Below are 16457 nucleotides of genomic sequence, written 5' to 3' on the forward strand. Positions count from 1 at the left end.
ATGTTACAGGCAGCCGTGCTGGGTGGACACCGTGGTGGGCACCCTTTCCTGGGCTCACAGGGGGCTGCCACCATGGCCACCCCTCTCTGAGCCCCTCCAGCCCCCCCCTCAAGCTCCACACTGTGTCCCCATCCTGCTCCCCCTCACTGCGCTGCCTCACACCACATTTTCCATCCTGGAGAGGAAATATTCCTGGGATGGAGTTTGTCTCATCGTGTTTTCACCCTCCATGGCCTTGCTCTGTGCCAAGAGGCCAGGCAGGAATATGGCTTGGCCGGGGTTGGACTCTGCTTTTGGGGAAGTGCTCAGATGCCTGACCCCAGGGTGATGGAGATGCCAGAGCCATGGGATGCTGCCTGGGAAGAGCTGTGATCCCCATCTCACAGTGGGGAAACTGAGGCACAGCTGCCTGGTTGCCCCGTGGGATGATCCCATGGGAAGTGTCAGTGCCCTGGCCAGGGCCCAGCACTGCACGAGCCGGCACCGGGGGAAGGGAGGGCGGACGACCCAACCTGACACGAGGCAGAGGGCACCAAAATCAGCCCCAAAACTTCTGTGGCAGAGGCTGAGCAGAGTAACAGCCATTTCCACCACAGCAGAACGAGCTGATTTGACCAAATAAACAGATTTGAAGAAAAACAAGAGGTTTTGCTGCCGGACAAAAAAAGTGCCGGATGCTCCGTGCATTAAACGCCGTCACTTGGCCAAGAGGAATGTGCTGGATCGAGGGGCTGGAGCAGCCAGGATTTACCCCCGGAGTGAACAGAGGATGCCGTGGGCAGCACAATTCCCTTTGCACCTCGTTTATTGCTTTTCCAGCCTCGTTTTTCCTCCTCCGCTGGGTTTCCCACTCCTTCCCCCTTCCCCCTTGCCCTGCTTGGCTCCTGCCTGCTGCCAAATTCCAGGGGGATACTGGCATCCTCCAGCACCCAGCATGGAGCATCCCCCTCCCAAGGGCCACATCCTGCCCTCAGAGCCCAGCCCCAAAATGGGACAGTAAAAGGATAAAATGAAAGTACATCCGTATAAAATTGGCAGTAAGACATAAAATAAGCATCAAACTCTTCTCGAGGGAAAACATGTGTTGTGTATCAAACCCACCAGGATCTTATCACAGCCAGATCATTCTATACACACACACATATAGATATTTATATTTAATTAAGTTCCAAAGCCCACAGCATTCTTTGGAAACAGTTTTTTGGCAAGGAAAAGTATGCTGTGGTCAGCAGAGGCACCAGAAACCCAGCAGTTCATCCTGGATGGTGATGTTTGAAAAGGTATTTTTGAAACAAGACCCAGAAGTTGTTAAAGTACAAGTGGATGTGTTGCATGAGCCTGGCTTGGGTGGTCTGGGGGGCTCAGGAGCTGTGCTTTCCTGTGGTGAGTCCCTGTGGGCATCACTGATGAGGAGGAAAGGTCCTTGGTTGGTGTCCTGTTCCCCATCCCCAGCTGGGGGTCCTGGGTCCCATCCCTGTCCAGGGGTCCCATCCCCTCACTACCCCCAGGGACACAGCACAGCCAGAGGAGCAGGAGCCCGAGGCAGGGGCTGGCTGGGGGCACTGGAGGGGTGGGAGTGAGCAGGGTTGAGATGCTGGGATGGCACAGCTCAGCACAATGAGGCCTTGTGGTTGATGGCTCTGACAAGAATCAGCCCTGACAGGGGCTCTGCTGGTGTGGTCACCCACCTGCCATGGGACCACCCCAGCCCCCTCACCCCGGGATACCCAGGGAGAGAGAGGGACCCCGAAGTGACCCATACCAGGGGATGCAGCATGTGCAATATATCTGTCTGTATAGATAAATATATAGATATATAAATATCAGGGCTGTTTCCAGCCCCGCAGGAGGCAGGACTGGTAGCTGGAGCTGGCACAGGGGGAGGCAGGTGACACACAGCAGCACCGCCACTCACGGCACCAGAACTCACCGTGGTGCCCATCACTGAACATCCCACCCAGCTGTTTGAAAACAAGGGCCACACGCTACAAATACAGCTTAGTTTATAAAAAAAAAAAAAAAAGAAAGTCACAAATTTGGTATCGTTATAACTTTAGTGCACGTACAATGCCCCCCACCCCCACGGTCCAAAATTCCCCCCAGCTGGCACATTGTGCCTCACTGCCAGTCACCCGTGGGCTGCCAGTGACGGGTGGCACAGTGACCTCTCCCTGTTCCCATGGCACCTTCCTGCACTGGCGCTTTGGTCCTGCCCTGGCTGTGCCAAGGGCACCTCTGCTCAGCCTTCTTCCCACCTCACCATTCCCCTTGCTCCCTTCGGCCTCACTCCTCTTCCTCAGCATCCACTCCACAGCTCCTGCCTGTACCCTGCGCTGCAGGCAGGGCCAGGGCCAGGCTCGCTGCTGCCCACTCCCTCTTCCACCCTCAACATTGCAAATCCATCTCCTGGCCCTTCCACACCCCATTGTGCCCACCATGTCCCTGGACTGGCCACCACGGCCACCCACCCTCGAGCCCTGCCAGGGTCTGGGGGTCCGGCTGCCCCTGGTGCCAGACCCACTTGCCCCACAGCATCTCCTGAGCATGCAGCACCCCGGTCCCCTGGGAGCCCCCAACCCTGTGCCACTGCACCCCTCACCCAGGCAGGTCCCTGGGGCCACGGACAAACGCGCCCTGGGAAAATCCCTTCTCTTGCAGCAGGATTTTCCCAGAACCCCCGAGGTGCTGCCACAGTCCAACCACATGGCGAGGGTGAATGCTCTGTGCTCCCTCCAGGCACCGTGCCTGTGTCCCCAGGGGTACTCTCATTGCCAGGGGCTCCCCAGGTCCCACAGGGCACTCCCGGAGCCGTTCAGTCCACAGGGAACTCGCAGGGGTTCTGGCGCGCGCGCTGGGCCCCCTCGTAGATGCGCTGGAAGTCCCGGTAGCGGGGGGCGCAGCTCAGCCAGGCCTCCCCGAAATGCAGCCACCCCGTGAACAGGAAGGTGCCGGGGCCCGGCTTGACCCCGCAGCGCAGGGGGGTGCGGATGCTGCCCATGGGCCGCCCCGGCCGCCCGCCTGCCTGGAAAAGCGGGAACTTCTGGCGGTGGATGCGGGCGGCGCTCACCCCGATGATGGATTCCTGCAGCTCCGCGTCGTTGGACACGCTCCGGATGCTGCCACGGATCACTGTGGGGAGAGGGAAGGGAGAGGTGTCAGCATGATCCCTGACCCTGTCCCCATTCCCATCTGCACCTTTGTCTCCATATCCATTCCCATCTCTGTCTCCATCCCTATTCCCGTTCCTATCCCCATCCTCTTCTCCATGCACATCCCCACTCCCATCCCCATCTCTGTCCTCATCTCCATTCCCAACCCCACCCTTGTTCCCATCCACATTCCTATACCCCTTCTCATCCACATCTCCATCTCCATTCCCATACCAACCCTGTCCACATCTCTGTCCTTGTCTCATCCCCACTCCCTTTCCTATTCCCACCCCCTCCTCCATCCTAATCGCAGCTCCCATCCCCATCCCTATCCATATCCACATCCCCAGTCTCATTTTCATCCCTCACCCCTTCTCCATTCCCACCCCTATCCTCATTCCTGCCCCCGTTCTCATCTCCATCCCCATTTCCATCCCTGTTCCCATCCCACAGCACCCTCTGACCCGGTTGGCCACAGCCCAGCCCAGCCCAGCCCAGCCCAGAGGGGACCCCATGCTGCCCGCGGGGCTGTTCCCCTGCTCTGATTTCCCTGGCCCTGGTCCCCACTCACCGAAGTCACTAGTGCAAATGGCCATCAGGATCTCGGTGTCATTGCACGGCCGACACGCGCCTGCAAGGCCAAGCACAGCCCGTCACCACCCGCCACTCCGGGTGGTACTGCAGGGGGACACCACCCCAATCCCGCTCCTCCTCGCCTTCACAGACACCCTGGAGAGGGGAGGGGAACCCGAGGCGGGGGAGGGGACGCTGGGCACTCACCCTCTGCACCGAGGCTGGCGGCGGGCAGGGCCGGCCGGGCCAGCCAGTCCCCCCGCAGCTCGTAGCGGAAGGCGGCGATGCGGCGGCTGATGTCGGGGTGTGGGGTGGCCTGTAGGAACAGGGCCACCTTCTCCTGGGGCGGCCAGCTGAAACAGCGGGCACGGGGCCGGGGGGCCTCCGGCAGCAGCAGCTCCAGCACCCCCTCCCTCTCCAGGTAAAGCTGAGCCCCCCGGAATGTTCCGGTGGGTTTGACGCAGGCGGTGACGTGCCGGGGGCTCCCCCCTTTGACGGCGGCCGTGGTGGGGGGCAGGCGGGGGGCCAGGCGGAGCCGAAGGGCCCCCGTGGGGTAGAGCCATTCCAGAGAGCCCTCGGCGCAGTGCAGGGACAGCTGCTCCACGCTGCCCGCCTCCTGTGACAGCCCACTGTGAGGGACAGACCCCGTCAACCGGGACCCCCCAAGGCACGGGGAGCCCCCAGCCCGTGTCACCCCAGCCCGTGTCACCCCAGCCCGTGTCCCCCGGCACGGCTGCACCCCCACTCCCACACAGCCCCCCTGCAGAGGCCCGTGGGATGGCCACAGGGAGGAACAGCACCAAACCCTCAATGACTTGGACTTGGGGTGGAAGTGCATCATTTAGGGGTGCTTGAGGCCCCACGGCACTTTTAGGAGGGGCTGAGGAGGGGGTGCAACAGCACAGCCTCCCTTGCCCCCGGTGTGGGCTCCCAAGCCACCCCCAGGGTGCCCACAGCCTTGAGGTCACCTGCTCCCGTGTATCCCCACTCTGGGGATCCCCAGTGGATTCTGGGGTCACACGCTCACGTGTAAATGATACCCGGAGCTACTTCTTTCCCGCGGCATTGTGAGCGCGGGGGGGACACGCGGTGAAACCAGCCTGGGGGGAGCGGGGACAGCCGGAGGGCTGCTTTGTCCCAGCCAGGATTCTGGTGGTTGTGTGGCCCCCCATCGTCCCCCAAACCCCCGCGTGGGGCAGCCCCTCCTGGAGGGCCTCGGTTCTTTGTTCGGAGTTCGGCGTCTTCGGGCTGTGCTTCGGGCCCTGCCGCGGGGCTGAGGGTCCCGCCGGCCACGGGGATGAACTTCACGGGTGGGGGTGTTGAGGAAAGGGGTCCCAGAGAGGCGGGGAGCTCCGTGGGGGGACCAGCATCCCTCGGGGGGAGGGGGGGGGGGTCAGTCGCCCTCAGGAATGGGGACACTGAGGCAGGGAAAGGTCCCCGCATCCCACCCGTGACTCTCCCCATTGATCCAGGAGGGGGGTCAGCCCTGGGGGTCGATGGGGCGGGGGGGAGCAGCCACCCCACTGTTCCCTGCACTTGCCCTGCCCGGACGGCGGGAGCTCCCCGGGGGGCTGCGAACCCGTGTGTGCCATCCCGCATCCCTCCCGGCGCGCTGCCCCCCGTGTGGCGTTCCCGGTGTGGGTGTTCCCGACCCCGGTGTTACCAGTGCCGGTGTTCCCGGTGCCTACCTGCCCCTCCAGCTGCACTGGTCCGCCGAGACGCCGCCGATGGCCGCCCCCAGCCCAGCCAGGCACAGCGCCCGCAGCGCCCACATGGCCGCGCCCGCGGCGGCCCCGGGCGGCCCGGCCCGGCCCGGCCCTGCCCGCAGCGCTCCCGCACCGGGGCCGGGGCGGTGGGGACGGGGCAGCGCGGCCACCGCCCCGCGGCGCGCCCCGAACTTTCCGCCAATAGCGGTGGAGGGGCGGGCACCGCAGCAGCCCCCTCGGCCCCCTCCCCACCGCTGGGGCACCGGCACTCACCGCTGCCGCAGCTCCAGAGCCCCCCGGGGCTCCTCCGCAACCCCCACCGTGGGGGGACACCGGCCAAGGGGGGGCCACGGCGGAACCCGGGGCACAGGACCCGGAGCAGGGCTGGGACACCCCAGCTTAAGGGCCCCGTGGGGTGCACCCTGAGTTCTGTGCACCCGTGGCTGTGCACAGCAGGGCTGCAGGCACGGCAGGACAGGTACATCCCACCTGAGCACACCTCAAGCTGTGCACACCACAATCTGTGCACACCCCAAGATGTGCTCCCCCCAGTCTACAGGCCAGGCTAAGCACACCCCACATGACAGGGTGTGGGGTGATTTACACATACCCCCAAGAGTCACACACATCCCAGCCCCGAGTTACACACTCCACAGGCTGTCCAAACTCTGAGTTATGCACACCCCAGGCTGTGTTCCCCCTAAGTTATGCACACCCTAACCAATGCACACCCCAGACTATGGCCCCCCTGGTTTAAACCCCCCTAGGACTGTGTACCCAAAAAGTTACACCCCCACAGCTTCCAGATAACCTACTACCCCCACCCCCAGCAGCAATCCCACCCCCCCTCAGACATTTTCCTATCCAAGGGGAGCCCAGGCACGTGGCAGTGGGCCTGACACGGGGGTCACACATGTCCGAACCCACAAGTCCCCACCTCCAAACCTTGGGATTTTTTACAGCACCCCCCCTTCCAGCCGCTATTGTGCCACCAGCACAGACCCCACCATTAATTAAGTTTCCATGCGGTGACAGCCCGCCAAAATGTTTGAAATAAACACCGAACAATTGGGATGGGATGATACAGGCCGGGAACAAAGTCCCCGGCCAGAGGGTGGAGCGGAATGGAAATGAGGGATTGTAAATTGGGATGGTGGGAAGAAAGAGGGGAAGGGGGGAAGGGGAGGGGGAGGCGGGCGGGGAGAGGAGGATTCACAGCCCTCCGGCCATGAAATGATGCTGAAAGAAGTCACGCTGCTGGAATCCGTGGAAAATGAGGGGCCAGAGGGGCTGCGGGTTAAGGTGGAGCGGGCCGGGATGTGGGGGTGTCAGGGGGTTGGGGTGGGGGTCGGGGTGGGGACTCTCTGCCTGCTGACCCTCGTGCTGAGCCCACCAGTTGCCTCGTGGAGTTTGCCAGTGGGTGGCTGGGTCGAGGGTCTGGCTGTGTCCCAGAGGGTCACGGTGACCCCCGGCATGGGGGAGACACGGTCCCAGGGCTGATCCGGTGTCACCATGGGGAACTGAGGTAGGCTGGGCTTGGAGCTGGGCAGGGAATCCTGCCAGGGACCCACAGATGGGTGCACTGGAGGTAGGGTAATGCCAGAGATGAGGTGGCACCAGAGATGAGATGTGAGGCACTGCAGTCCCCAGACAGGGACTTCAACTCATCAATACCGATCTCCTACCCGGGTGGGTGCTCAGCACCTCATGGGCTGTTCCCTTGGGACACCCCAGCATGCAGGGAGGTGGGACATGGGTGTTTCAGGTTGGTATTGGGTGCCACTGTCGCCACAGGCACATGGCAGTGTCTGCTCTAATGCCAGCACGCCGAGGTGGGTCTGTACCCTCGGCCCCCCAACAGCCCCCGACCCACCTTAACTGGGTGTTGCTGATTAAACCTCGGCACTAGCCTGACCAAACCACCGTGGCCACCAGCCCTGGCTTCCCTCCACATGGCATGGGCCACCCCTGCATTTGGGGCATGGCAACTGGGGGGGGGTCAGGAGCCTCTTTGGCACCAGAGTGTCCCAGGCTGAGCTGGGACTGGGCAAAGCCCCCCCAGCACCCCTCTATTGTCTCAGTTCCCCGGCTCAGCTGATGGAGCTGAGCATCTCTGGGCACCCACGGGGATGCCAGCCGTGCCTGGAGCTCTGGCCTGTGGCCGTGTCCCCTGACTGTGTCCCCAGCACCCCGCCGTGTCCCCTTTGTCCCCGGCTGCCGCAGGGGGGGTTGTCCCCGTGGGACTGGGAGGACCTGGGGGGGAGTCTGGCTGCCGGCCGACCCCGAGAGCTTCCCCGAAGCCTCCGGCCCCTGTGGCGGGTCTGGGGCCGCTCCGGGTCCCCTTTTGGCCCCGCTCCCCCCGGGTGTCTCCGGGATGCTCGGGCTCGCAGTGCCCTCTGGTGACCGCGGGCACTGTGGCCGGGAACCGCCACCCACGGGCGGGGGGACCCCGGGGGGGCTCGGGTGGGGGGAAAGCCACGTCCCTCAGAGAAGCAGAGCAGCGACTCGTCCTGTGGGACCTTCAGAGACCACCCGCTCCTACCTCTGCCCTGGGCAGAGACAATCCCGCCGGGCCAGGCTGCTCCAGCCCACTGGGGACCCCCAGCTCCTCCAGCTTCTCCCTGCCTCCCCTGTAACGTGTTTCCTCCTTATATCCAATCTAAATCCACCCTCTTCCAATTAAAATTGTCAACCCTTCTCCTGTCTCTACAAGTCCTGGCACAAAGCCTCTCTCCACTGCTATTCCAAGCCCCCTTAAATATTTCCAGGATGCCTGAAGGTCTTCTCCAGGCTGGACGGACCCAGCTCTCCCAGCCTTTCCCCACGGGAGAGTTTCTTCCAGCCCTCTGAGCATTCCTGTGTCCCTTGTGGACCCGCTGTGACTGATGCAGGTGTGCTCTGCACCAGACCCATCTGTCACCCCAGAACACCTCTGGGCTCCACGCAGGAGGGACCCCAGCTCCTCCTTCTTTTTTTTTTTTGGTGATCCTCCCTCCTCCTGCTGGGTCACCCCAAGGTTTCTCCTTTCTTGGGCAGCCACCATCCAGCAACTCGGGGACCCTGACACGTCCCTGGGACATCCACGCTGCCACAAAGTGTCCCTGTGGGGCGGCTCTGGGCACACTCCACCTGTGCCATGAGTGGGTGATGGCAAGGACAAGGATGCTCCAGGTTGGGCTGTGCCCAGGGGCAAAAACCCTGCTGGAAAGGCAAAATGGGGACTCGGGGGGGCTGGGACCTTGGAGGACTGATCAGAGGCTAGGGGTGCTCAGCTTCTCCCCATCCCACTGCCCGTGTCCCCTCCCCCCCCTCCCCCCCCCGGCTGCGTGGGGAGCTCTCCCGCCCAGCCGAGCACCTGTAGGAGATGAGGCTGTGGGAGGCACCCACCTCATCTTTAAAAAATAGCTCAGGAGCCTCATCTCAGCTCCCAGCCCTTCCCTGGGGACATGCAGGGAGAACCTGAGCCCCTCCCCATGGAACTCAGGTGCTGAACAGGCTCTGTCCCCTCTCAGTGTCCCTGAGCATGCAGACCCCCAGGCTGGTGCCCCTGGGAGTGGGAATGAGCCCTGGAGAGACTTGGGGAGCTGAGGGAAGCTGCCTGGAGGGAAACCACAGCTGAAAGTCCCCAAGGCAGGACAAGGGTCCCCGTGGCAAGGTGGGGGTCCCCTTTGTGAGATAGAGGTCCCCATGGCAAGGTGGGGATCCCTAAGGCAAGGGGAGGACCCACGTGTCAAAGTTTGCATCCTCATGCCAAGAAGAGGGGCCCAATAACAGGGCAGTGTTCTCCATGGCAAGGTGGAGGCCCACACTGGTGGCAGAAGCTTCCCATGGAAGGGTGAGGCTCCCAACAGCTGGATGAGGGTCCTCACGGCTGTTTGAGGGTCCCCACAGTACCGTGAGGGTCCTCGCGGTGAGATGAGGGTCCTCATGGTAAGATTAGGGTTCCCACAGCAGCTAATGGTCCCCACAGCAGTGTGATCATCCCCACGGCCACGTGAGGGTCCCCACAGAAACCTGAGAGTCCCCGTGTCCTCATCCACCCTCACCTGCACAACGGGCTGAAGGGGGGAGCCCCGGGGGGGGGTCAGACCTTTGACAGGGAAGAGCCAGGGGCTCTGAGCCCTGGAATCAGCACAAAGGGGGCTCTGTGAGCCGTACCGGGGAGGTGACCCCAGGCTGGACAGACCGCCCCTCTCCCCCCATGATCCCCCCCGTCCCCCACGCCCCCCCCCGGGCCCCTGCGCGTGCATCCTGCGGGGCGGCGAATGGAGCTGCCTATTGATTCGCAGCCCGGGCTAAAAATAACTTTCAACTCTTCATCCCGAGCTGTGAAAATCCCCCATTGCTAAGCGACGGGTTACCGGGAGACAGCGGCGCTAGGCGACGGCGGTTGCTGCGGTGACGGCCCCCCCCCCCCGCCCCCCGCCCCCCGGCGCACTGCGGTCCAGCCCTGGCCCCGGGGGCCCCACCGGACCGGGGATGCTCCACATGGACAGGGGATGCTCAGCCCGGGGTCCCATTGCCATGGGGACAGGCTGGGTGAGAGCCTCCAGCATCCCCGGGGTGGTGGGGATGGGAAGGTGGAGGAAGGTTGAGGGAGCCCTGTCACTTGGCTCTCGGCTTCTGGCCTGGCCTGAGTGGGGACACGTCAGTCAACACCCTCCTGGCACGCAGGAGGGACCATCCTGGGGAACAAGGAGGCTCAGGAGGCCTGTGATGGTGACACAGGGTGAAGTGGGGTGACCAGGCACCCCAGGGTGTGGGTGTGAGTACTCCTGGGCTGGTGGTACCCCAGCTGTGTCCCCTCCACTGGAGGTGTGTGCATGGAGACTTCCCATGCTCAGGGGCTCTTCCAGTCTCTTTACAGGCATGAAAATGTCCCCGGGATAAGGGGACATGACAATGTGTCCCTTCTTGGGCCTGAAGATGGCAGGGTCTAGTGACAATGGGGCTGTGCCAGGACCAAGGGGACAACAGGGACCATCTGGGGCTCCACTGCCTGCCTGTGCCTGCCACCCCTGCTGGCACTGGGCCTGCTCTGGGTACTGAGCATGTCCCCATGTGCTGGCCCACCACCACTGTTCCAGGGCTGCTGCTGGCTGGCAATTCCCTGGGAAAACCCCATGAGGACCAGGCATCACAGGGGCACAGGGCACTGCTGAGGGGACAAGGGACTGTGGGAGGAAGGACCACCAGTTCCTCCGTCTATGGGGATAAGATGGATGAGGCTGTGGATCTGCACATCCCTGCAGTCACTGGCCCCTCCAGCACCTTCTCCTGCATTTGACACCCTCTGGGCAAGGTGTGGTGAGGATGTGAGTGTGAATGAGTGTGAGTGTGAGTGAGTGTGTGTGCACAGTCTCCTCCCCCAAGCCCCCTCCCAGCTGCCAGTGCGAAACCCAACCTGCCTTATAAATTATGGAAGCAGGAGCCAGGCGCCGGATCCAGGCAGCTCCAGCAGCCTCCCCAGGGCCAGCCAGGCACAGCAGCCACCCTGGCCCTGCTGCTCACATGAGGCCATGCCAGGGGGAGGCAGAGGGGATAGGGTTAAATGTGGCAGCTGACCAGTTTCCCCCAGTTCGGGGAGCAGTGGTGAAGCTGGGCCCAGACTGGGGGTGCTGGGTGGGCGCTGAGTGAGGGTGATGGGACATGGGGGGCAGCAGTGGTGCACCCCCCAGCAGGTCCCACTGCCAGACATGGCTTGGGGAGGTGAATTTCCCCATCATGTGGGCACAGCACCCTGTCCTGGGTGCCTGCTGCACCCCGGGGTGCTGGGGCTGGGTGGAGCATCACCGCCGTGCCTCAGGGGCTGCCAGGAGGGTCTGAGCTGCCTGCCAGGGTGAGAGGGGTCTGCAGCAGGATCTGCACCAGAATCTCCAGCCTGCCAGTGCCCTGGAGGGGAGAGAGCCAAAGCAAGCATTCATCTCTCCACCCAGCCTTCCATCCCTCCATCCCTCCATTTCTCCCTCCATCCCTCCATCTCACCATTCTTCTCTCCCTTTCTTCATCCCTCCATCCTCCATTCTCCACCCCTCCATCCTTACACCTCTCCATCCCTCCATCTCACCCCTGTTCCCTCCCTTTCTCCATCCCTCCCTTTCTCCATCCCTCCCTCCTCTGCATCTCTCCATTCTTCCCTCCATCCCTCCATGTTTCCATCCATCCTTCCATCCCTGCCTTCATTTCTCCCCACAGCCCTCCCTGCATCTCTCCATCCTTCCCCTCATTTCTCCATCCCTCCTTCCATCCTTCCACCCCTCCATCTCTCCATCCCCCCTCCATCTTGCCATCCCCCCATCCCTCCCTCCATCCCCCATCCTTCCACCCCTGCATTCCCCCACCCACCACCCCTCTCTCCCTGCACACCCAGCTGCCAGCCCAGCCCTGCCCGCACCCCCCGCATCATTCCCTGTGTCCCGCACCCTCACCTCGCCTCTCCCGGTGCCAGTGCCGGCGCGATCCCATCGCGATCCATTATCGCTACGGGCGACCGTGTCCCTTTAACAGGCTCCACCGGTGACACGCGTGTGCGTGTGTGCAAACGCGCGTGTGCGTGTGCTCCCAGCTCCCTGGGCTGGCTGGCAGGAGGGACCCCCCTTCTCCATCCCCCCGGATCCGGATCCGGCCCCATTCCCCCCCTCCACTCCCCGCTTATTTTTCCTGTTGTTTCGCGGGGTTGGGGCGGGGGCCGGGCGGGATCCGGCCCCTTTACCAACGGGGATTTTTGGGGGGATTATTCCCGTTTTTCTTCCTGGTGGTTTTTTTTCCTGCAACCGAGAGAAGACGGGCACAAGGCATGGCATGAGCTTCGGGAGACGGGGCTGGAGGTAAGAGCCGCTCGGGAAAACCCTTGACAACACAAAGCCGGTGCCGGGGTTGGTGCCGATGCCGGTGCCGGTGTCGGTGCCCGTTCCACCGGTACCGGCACCAATCCCGGCACCGGCACCACAACCACCCCCAGCCGCATCCCGCATCATGGAGCCGCGTTATATAACGGCGGCGGAGCCGGCCCGGCCCCGGGGCTCCCGGTCCGGTGGCCCCCCCTCCGCCCCCGCCTCCCGGCAGCGCACCAGAGGATGGTGATCGGTGTGACCCCCTCGTGGTGCTGCCCTCTCGCCCCCCGCAGCCATCCCCCCGGTTTGGGGAGTGTGGGCGTGCTGGGGGAGGATAAGGTGGTGTGTTGTGTCCCCCCCAGCGTGGCCGGGCAGCACCGGGTGGGTACCGGCAGGGAGTGGGGGGGTCAGATGGGTACCGCGGGATGCAGGGATGTTTTGAGATGGGGGTGCAAAGGGACAGGGTTACCCGGGTGTGGGGTTGATGTTTGCCCTCCTCCACCTCTGCTGCCAACTTCCAAAATGCCCCTTGTGCTCCCTGGTGGAACCGTTGGCATCCCAGGGGGCTACACCCAACCCCCCACCCCGGCACCCCAACACCTTGGCGTGGCTTTCACTGGGTGCAGGGTGGCACCTGCCAGGGACAGGGGCACGGGGGCAGCCAACCCATCCTAGAGCTCAGGGCATGGAGGAAGGGGAAAGCCCTTGCTGGGATGGGGCTGAAGGGGCTGAGCCCCACTCTGGGGTCCCAGAGAACCCAGTGTGAGGTCAGGGACCCCCAAGCAGTCCAGGATGGGGATGAGAAGTTTGTTTTGGTGGGGCAGGGGATGCGAATGGGTGGAGGTGTCCATGTGGGGGCCAGGTGGGCAGGCTGAACCCCATGGAATGGCTGGGGCTAGACGTGAATGGGGGAAACTGAGGCACAGGGTTCTGGCAGCAATCAGAGACCCCCAAGGTTTTGATCATGTGGGGGCCCAGGGGTGCCATGGGGCACTGGGCTGAAGCAGCACTGCCTCTTGGGCATCTAGTGCCACTGGTGGGATGTGGCAGTGAAGGCCAAAGTGTGGCAGTCCCTGCAGCAGAGATGCTCCTGGCAGAGGTCCTGCTCCATAATCACCCTCTGCCCGAAGTACTGGGGGTCTCAGACACCCTCTGCAGCACCCAGAAGGTCTCAGCAGCAGCAGGGTGGGAGCAGCGGGCACAGAGACAGCGCCATGCCGTGCTGGCATCTCCCCTCCTCTGGAAGCTGGGTGCTGATTTCACTCTGGCTACCAGGAAGAGGGAGGGAGGTGGCTTTGGAGTGGGGAGGACTCGCTTGAGCATCCATTTTTAATGAGATAGATATCTATTTTTCCCCGAGCTGGCTTCCCCCACATCGATCTTTGCCTGCTCTCCTGCCTGTACCGGTGGCTCCATGGCAGTGGGAAGCAGCAGGACAAGCATCTCCAGCACTGGGACCCTCTTGTCTCCCCAAATCCTGCTCCAGGAGAGGGAGTGACCCTTACTTGGGCTGGGGTAAGGCAGGAGGGGGAAAGGGCCCCCTTGTCCCCTCCAGTGGAGTCACAATCATGTTGACTATCCCACGGGAATGTGGCTGTGCTCCAGGTAGAGGGGCAACTGGAAAAGGAGCACTTGGAGTTTGGGGGCTGGGTCGTGTCCTCCTGCTCTGCAGATTTAATCTGTGGCTGGCTGAGACTCTGGCAGCTCCGCGACAAAACCCCGTCGTCCTGCCTGTACCTCATCTCCCCTTCCCCAAACCACGACCCACTGCTCCCCACCTGTGTCTGCGAGGGTGAAACAGCACCCAGAGAGGAGGAAGGGTGTCTGAGAGGCGAGTGGGTGCCGATGGTGTGGGAGGGAGCGGGATGGGGTGCGCGGGCAAGCAGAGCTCCTCTGGCAGGATCCCACCCCCACCCAACCTCTGCCCACCTGCCACGGGGCCCAGCCATGTGTGCTGGGGGCTCAGGGCTGAAGGGAAGAGTGTTTGGGGAGGGGGCAGCTCAGCAGAAGCCACTTCTCTGGGGTTTGTCCCTCCTGGAGGTGTGACCTGTGCCCAGCTCCTGGATGGGGGAAGCAGAAGGCTGGGGGAGGCTGCGCTGGGAGCAGGATCGGTGCCTTTGCTTTCTGGAGTCATCCAACAGCTTTTTGGAGCCTGTGCTGGCATTTAACACCCACAGCCCCCTGCAGCGAGGAGTGCCATGGCTGAGCACTGCCTGCCTTCCCCAGTGTCCTACCAACCTGGTGCCCATGGCCCCCACCCCGCCCCAGCCCCACTCCTGGCTGGACCCCAAGCCCAGCAGCAAAGGGGCGTTGCTGCTTGCATGGCCATGGCTGTGTTTGGGGGAGGAAAGGGTTTGGAGAGGCTCGAGTCCCACCAGCACACGAGGAGCACATCTGTGTCCTGGGGACCAGGGGGCTCAGGGCCAGCCTTGGGCCACGCTCTCCTGGATCCTCTCTCCTTGTGGGATCTTGCATTTTTGTGAACCCCTTCCTGGGCCCAGGAGGGGGCAGAGAGAAGGGCTGTGACACGCTGGGTGCTGTTGCTGGGCTCTGGCTGGGCTTGCAGTGAGGGGAGGCCAGGCTGGGCAGGATCTGGCACACGAGGAGCTGTTCCCTCTTCTCCTTGCCTCGGTCAGTGGCGAGCAGGGAGAAGCTGGGTTGAGGCACGAGCATCCTCCCATGCTGGTGAGGGCTGGCATCTCTGGAGGTGGTTGGAGAGGAAGGGCCCAGGGATCCAACTCTGCCCTGATATGTCCACCCTGTGCTCTTTTGGGTGTGGGGTTCCTCCTGAGGGGACACTGAACTGCCTGGGAAAAGGAGTCTTTGTAAGATCTGAGGCTTATCACAGAGGGCAGATACTGCAGCCAGAGGAGACCCCACTGCTTGTTGTGAGGAAGTTTTGCTTGGCCATGCTGGGAGGCTGGAGCTCTGCCTCCTCCCTACAATTCCCCCATGCTGGGGGCTGGGGGGGACAGGAGCTGCATCTCTCAGTGCTCCTGGAGAGGAACCCTTCCCTCAGAGAAGCACAAAGTGATGGGCACCTGAGCAGAGCTTGGCTCTGGCACCACAGCCAGCTTTTCCCAGCTCCCTGGGCACGGGGCTGGCCCTGCAGAACCTGACCTTTCTCTGGGGGTTTTGCCATTTGGGAAGGCTGTGGGACCTGGGAGACAGCAGTGCTGGGGGGGTCCCTGTCGTGGCACCTCTGCTGCTTGGCCACGAGCTGCCTGAGACCCAACGATGGATTCACCAGCACACCCAGCACTGAGGACAGCAGCAGCTGCCAGCAATGGGACTCAAATCAGGTGTTTTCCCAGCCCCTCCTTAGCCTCTTTGTCCACTGTGAGGTGGGATGAGATCTTTGGGATCGCTGGAAGCCAACAAGGGAGCAGGAAAGCTGCTCTCAGCCCTCTGGTCTCCCGAGGAGCTCTCAGGGCCACCTCAGGAGGGAGTTTCCCAGCTCCCATCACACAAACAGCAGGTCTCTAGGGCCAGGTAGAGTGGTGAGACCCTTCCCTACGACGAATTCCCGGCTTGTGCAGCCAGGAAGAGGTAGCACTGAGTTTGGAGCTGCGTTCTGAACCTCTCTTCCAGCTCACTTGTGTGAGTGCTGAGCCCAGGAGCGCAGACCCACCTGTGCACACACCCCCTTCCCCCCCACAGGCACAACACCTCCCTACCCAAACACACCCATTGCTCCTCCATCTCCCGGGGGAGCCAGGAGCTCACCCAAGGTCTTTAGGGGCTCCTCTGCATTTCTGGGGTGATCCAAGCCCTCTGAGGGGTCCTGGTTTCAGAGGATTGTGGGTCCTACACCCCCCCTCAGGGCACGGGCAGCGTTGTGCCCCGATGGGATCAGAGCAGGAGGCAGCAGCACACCAGGGAGCGGGGCCGTGCAGGGAGAGCCTTGCAGCGGGATGTCTTTATTACTGCCATGTGCTCCGGTCGGCAGGTTCAGCCCCCCAGGCAAGAGCTGCCTGGCATTGCTGCTGGTCGGGGACATCCCGCGGAGCTGGGGGAGTCTCGGGAAGCTGATCCCCTCAGGAGTGCTGGACAAAAGCCCTCGGCTTCGTGCTCCGCCACGGCTCTCTGTCTCGGGTGTGTTTTCTCCGCCTGTAGAGCAACTTGATTTGCTGCATTAGTAAAAATAGACAGGCTAATGAATTCAGCTGATGCAACCCTGTGTGCGCGTGCACGCG

General features: G+C 62.8%; 2 protein-coding genes across 3 annotated transcripts in view; one reads left to right on the plus strand and one right to left on the minus strand.

Moving 5' to 3' along the window:
• Window positions 1–2802: 2802 nt before the first annotated feature.
• Window positions 2803–11986, minus strand: METRN (meteorin, glial cell differentiation regulator). Of its 2 annotated transcripts, none has more exons than XM_027889600.1 (4): window positions 11857–11986; window positions 3930–4351; window positions 3721–3780; window positions 2803–3129 (listed from the first exon to the last, which is right to left on the minus strand). In XM_027889600.1, the coding sequence occupies exons 1-4, from the start codon at window positions 11901–11903 to the stop codon at window positions 2813–2815; spliced, it is 846 nt and encodes a 281-aa protein (XP_027745401.1). In that variant the 5' UTR covers window positions 11904–11986; the 3' UTR covers window positions 2803–2812. The 2 variants fall into 2 exon arrangements, with proteins under 2 accessions (XP_027745401.1, XP_027745400.1); XM_027889599.1 differs by lacking the exon at window positions 11857–11986 and adding an exon at window positions 5411–5496.
• A 114-nt stretch (window positions 11987–12100) lies between these two features.
• Window positions 12101–16457, plus strand: part of FBXL16 (F-box and leucine rich repeat protein 16) — a 14523-nt gene continuing 10166 nt past the window's right edge. Inside the window, exon 1 of the mRNA XM_027889598.1 lies at window positions 12101–12255. The gene's annotated coding sequence lies outside the window, so the exon portion shown is untranslated. The remainder of the gene's footprint in view (window positions 12256–16457) is intronic.

This window comes from Empidonax traillii, unplaced genomic scaffold, assembly GCF_003031625.1.
Source record: "Empidonax traillii isolate 1590-97213 ecotype Southwest subspecies unplaced genomic scaffold, ASM303162v1 scaffold267:size678996, whole genome shotgun sequence".
Taxonomy (NCBI): Eukaryota; Metazoa; Chordata; class Aves; order Passeriformes; family Tyrannidae; genus Empidonax; species Empidonax traillii.

Excerpts from the sequence above, each read along its gene's own strand:
- METRN (XM_027889599.1), bottom strand. The coding sequence starts at position 5,496 with ATGTGGGCGCTGCGGGCGCTGTGCCTGGCTGGGCTGGGGGCGGCCATC. Across the intron at positions 3,781-3,929 it reads CGCCAGCCTCGGTGCAGAGG|GCGCGTGTCGGCCGTGCAAT; the intron begins GTGAGTGCCCAG and ends TTGGCCTTGCAG. Across the intron at positions 3,130-3,720 it reads CATTTGCACTAGTGACTTCG|TGATCCGTGGCAGCATCCGG; the intron begins GTGAGTGGGGAC and ends CTCTCCCCACAG.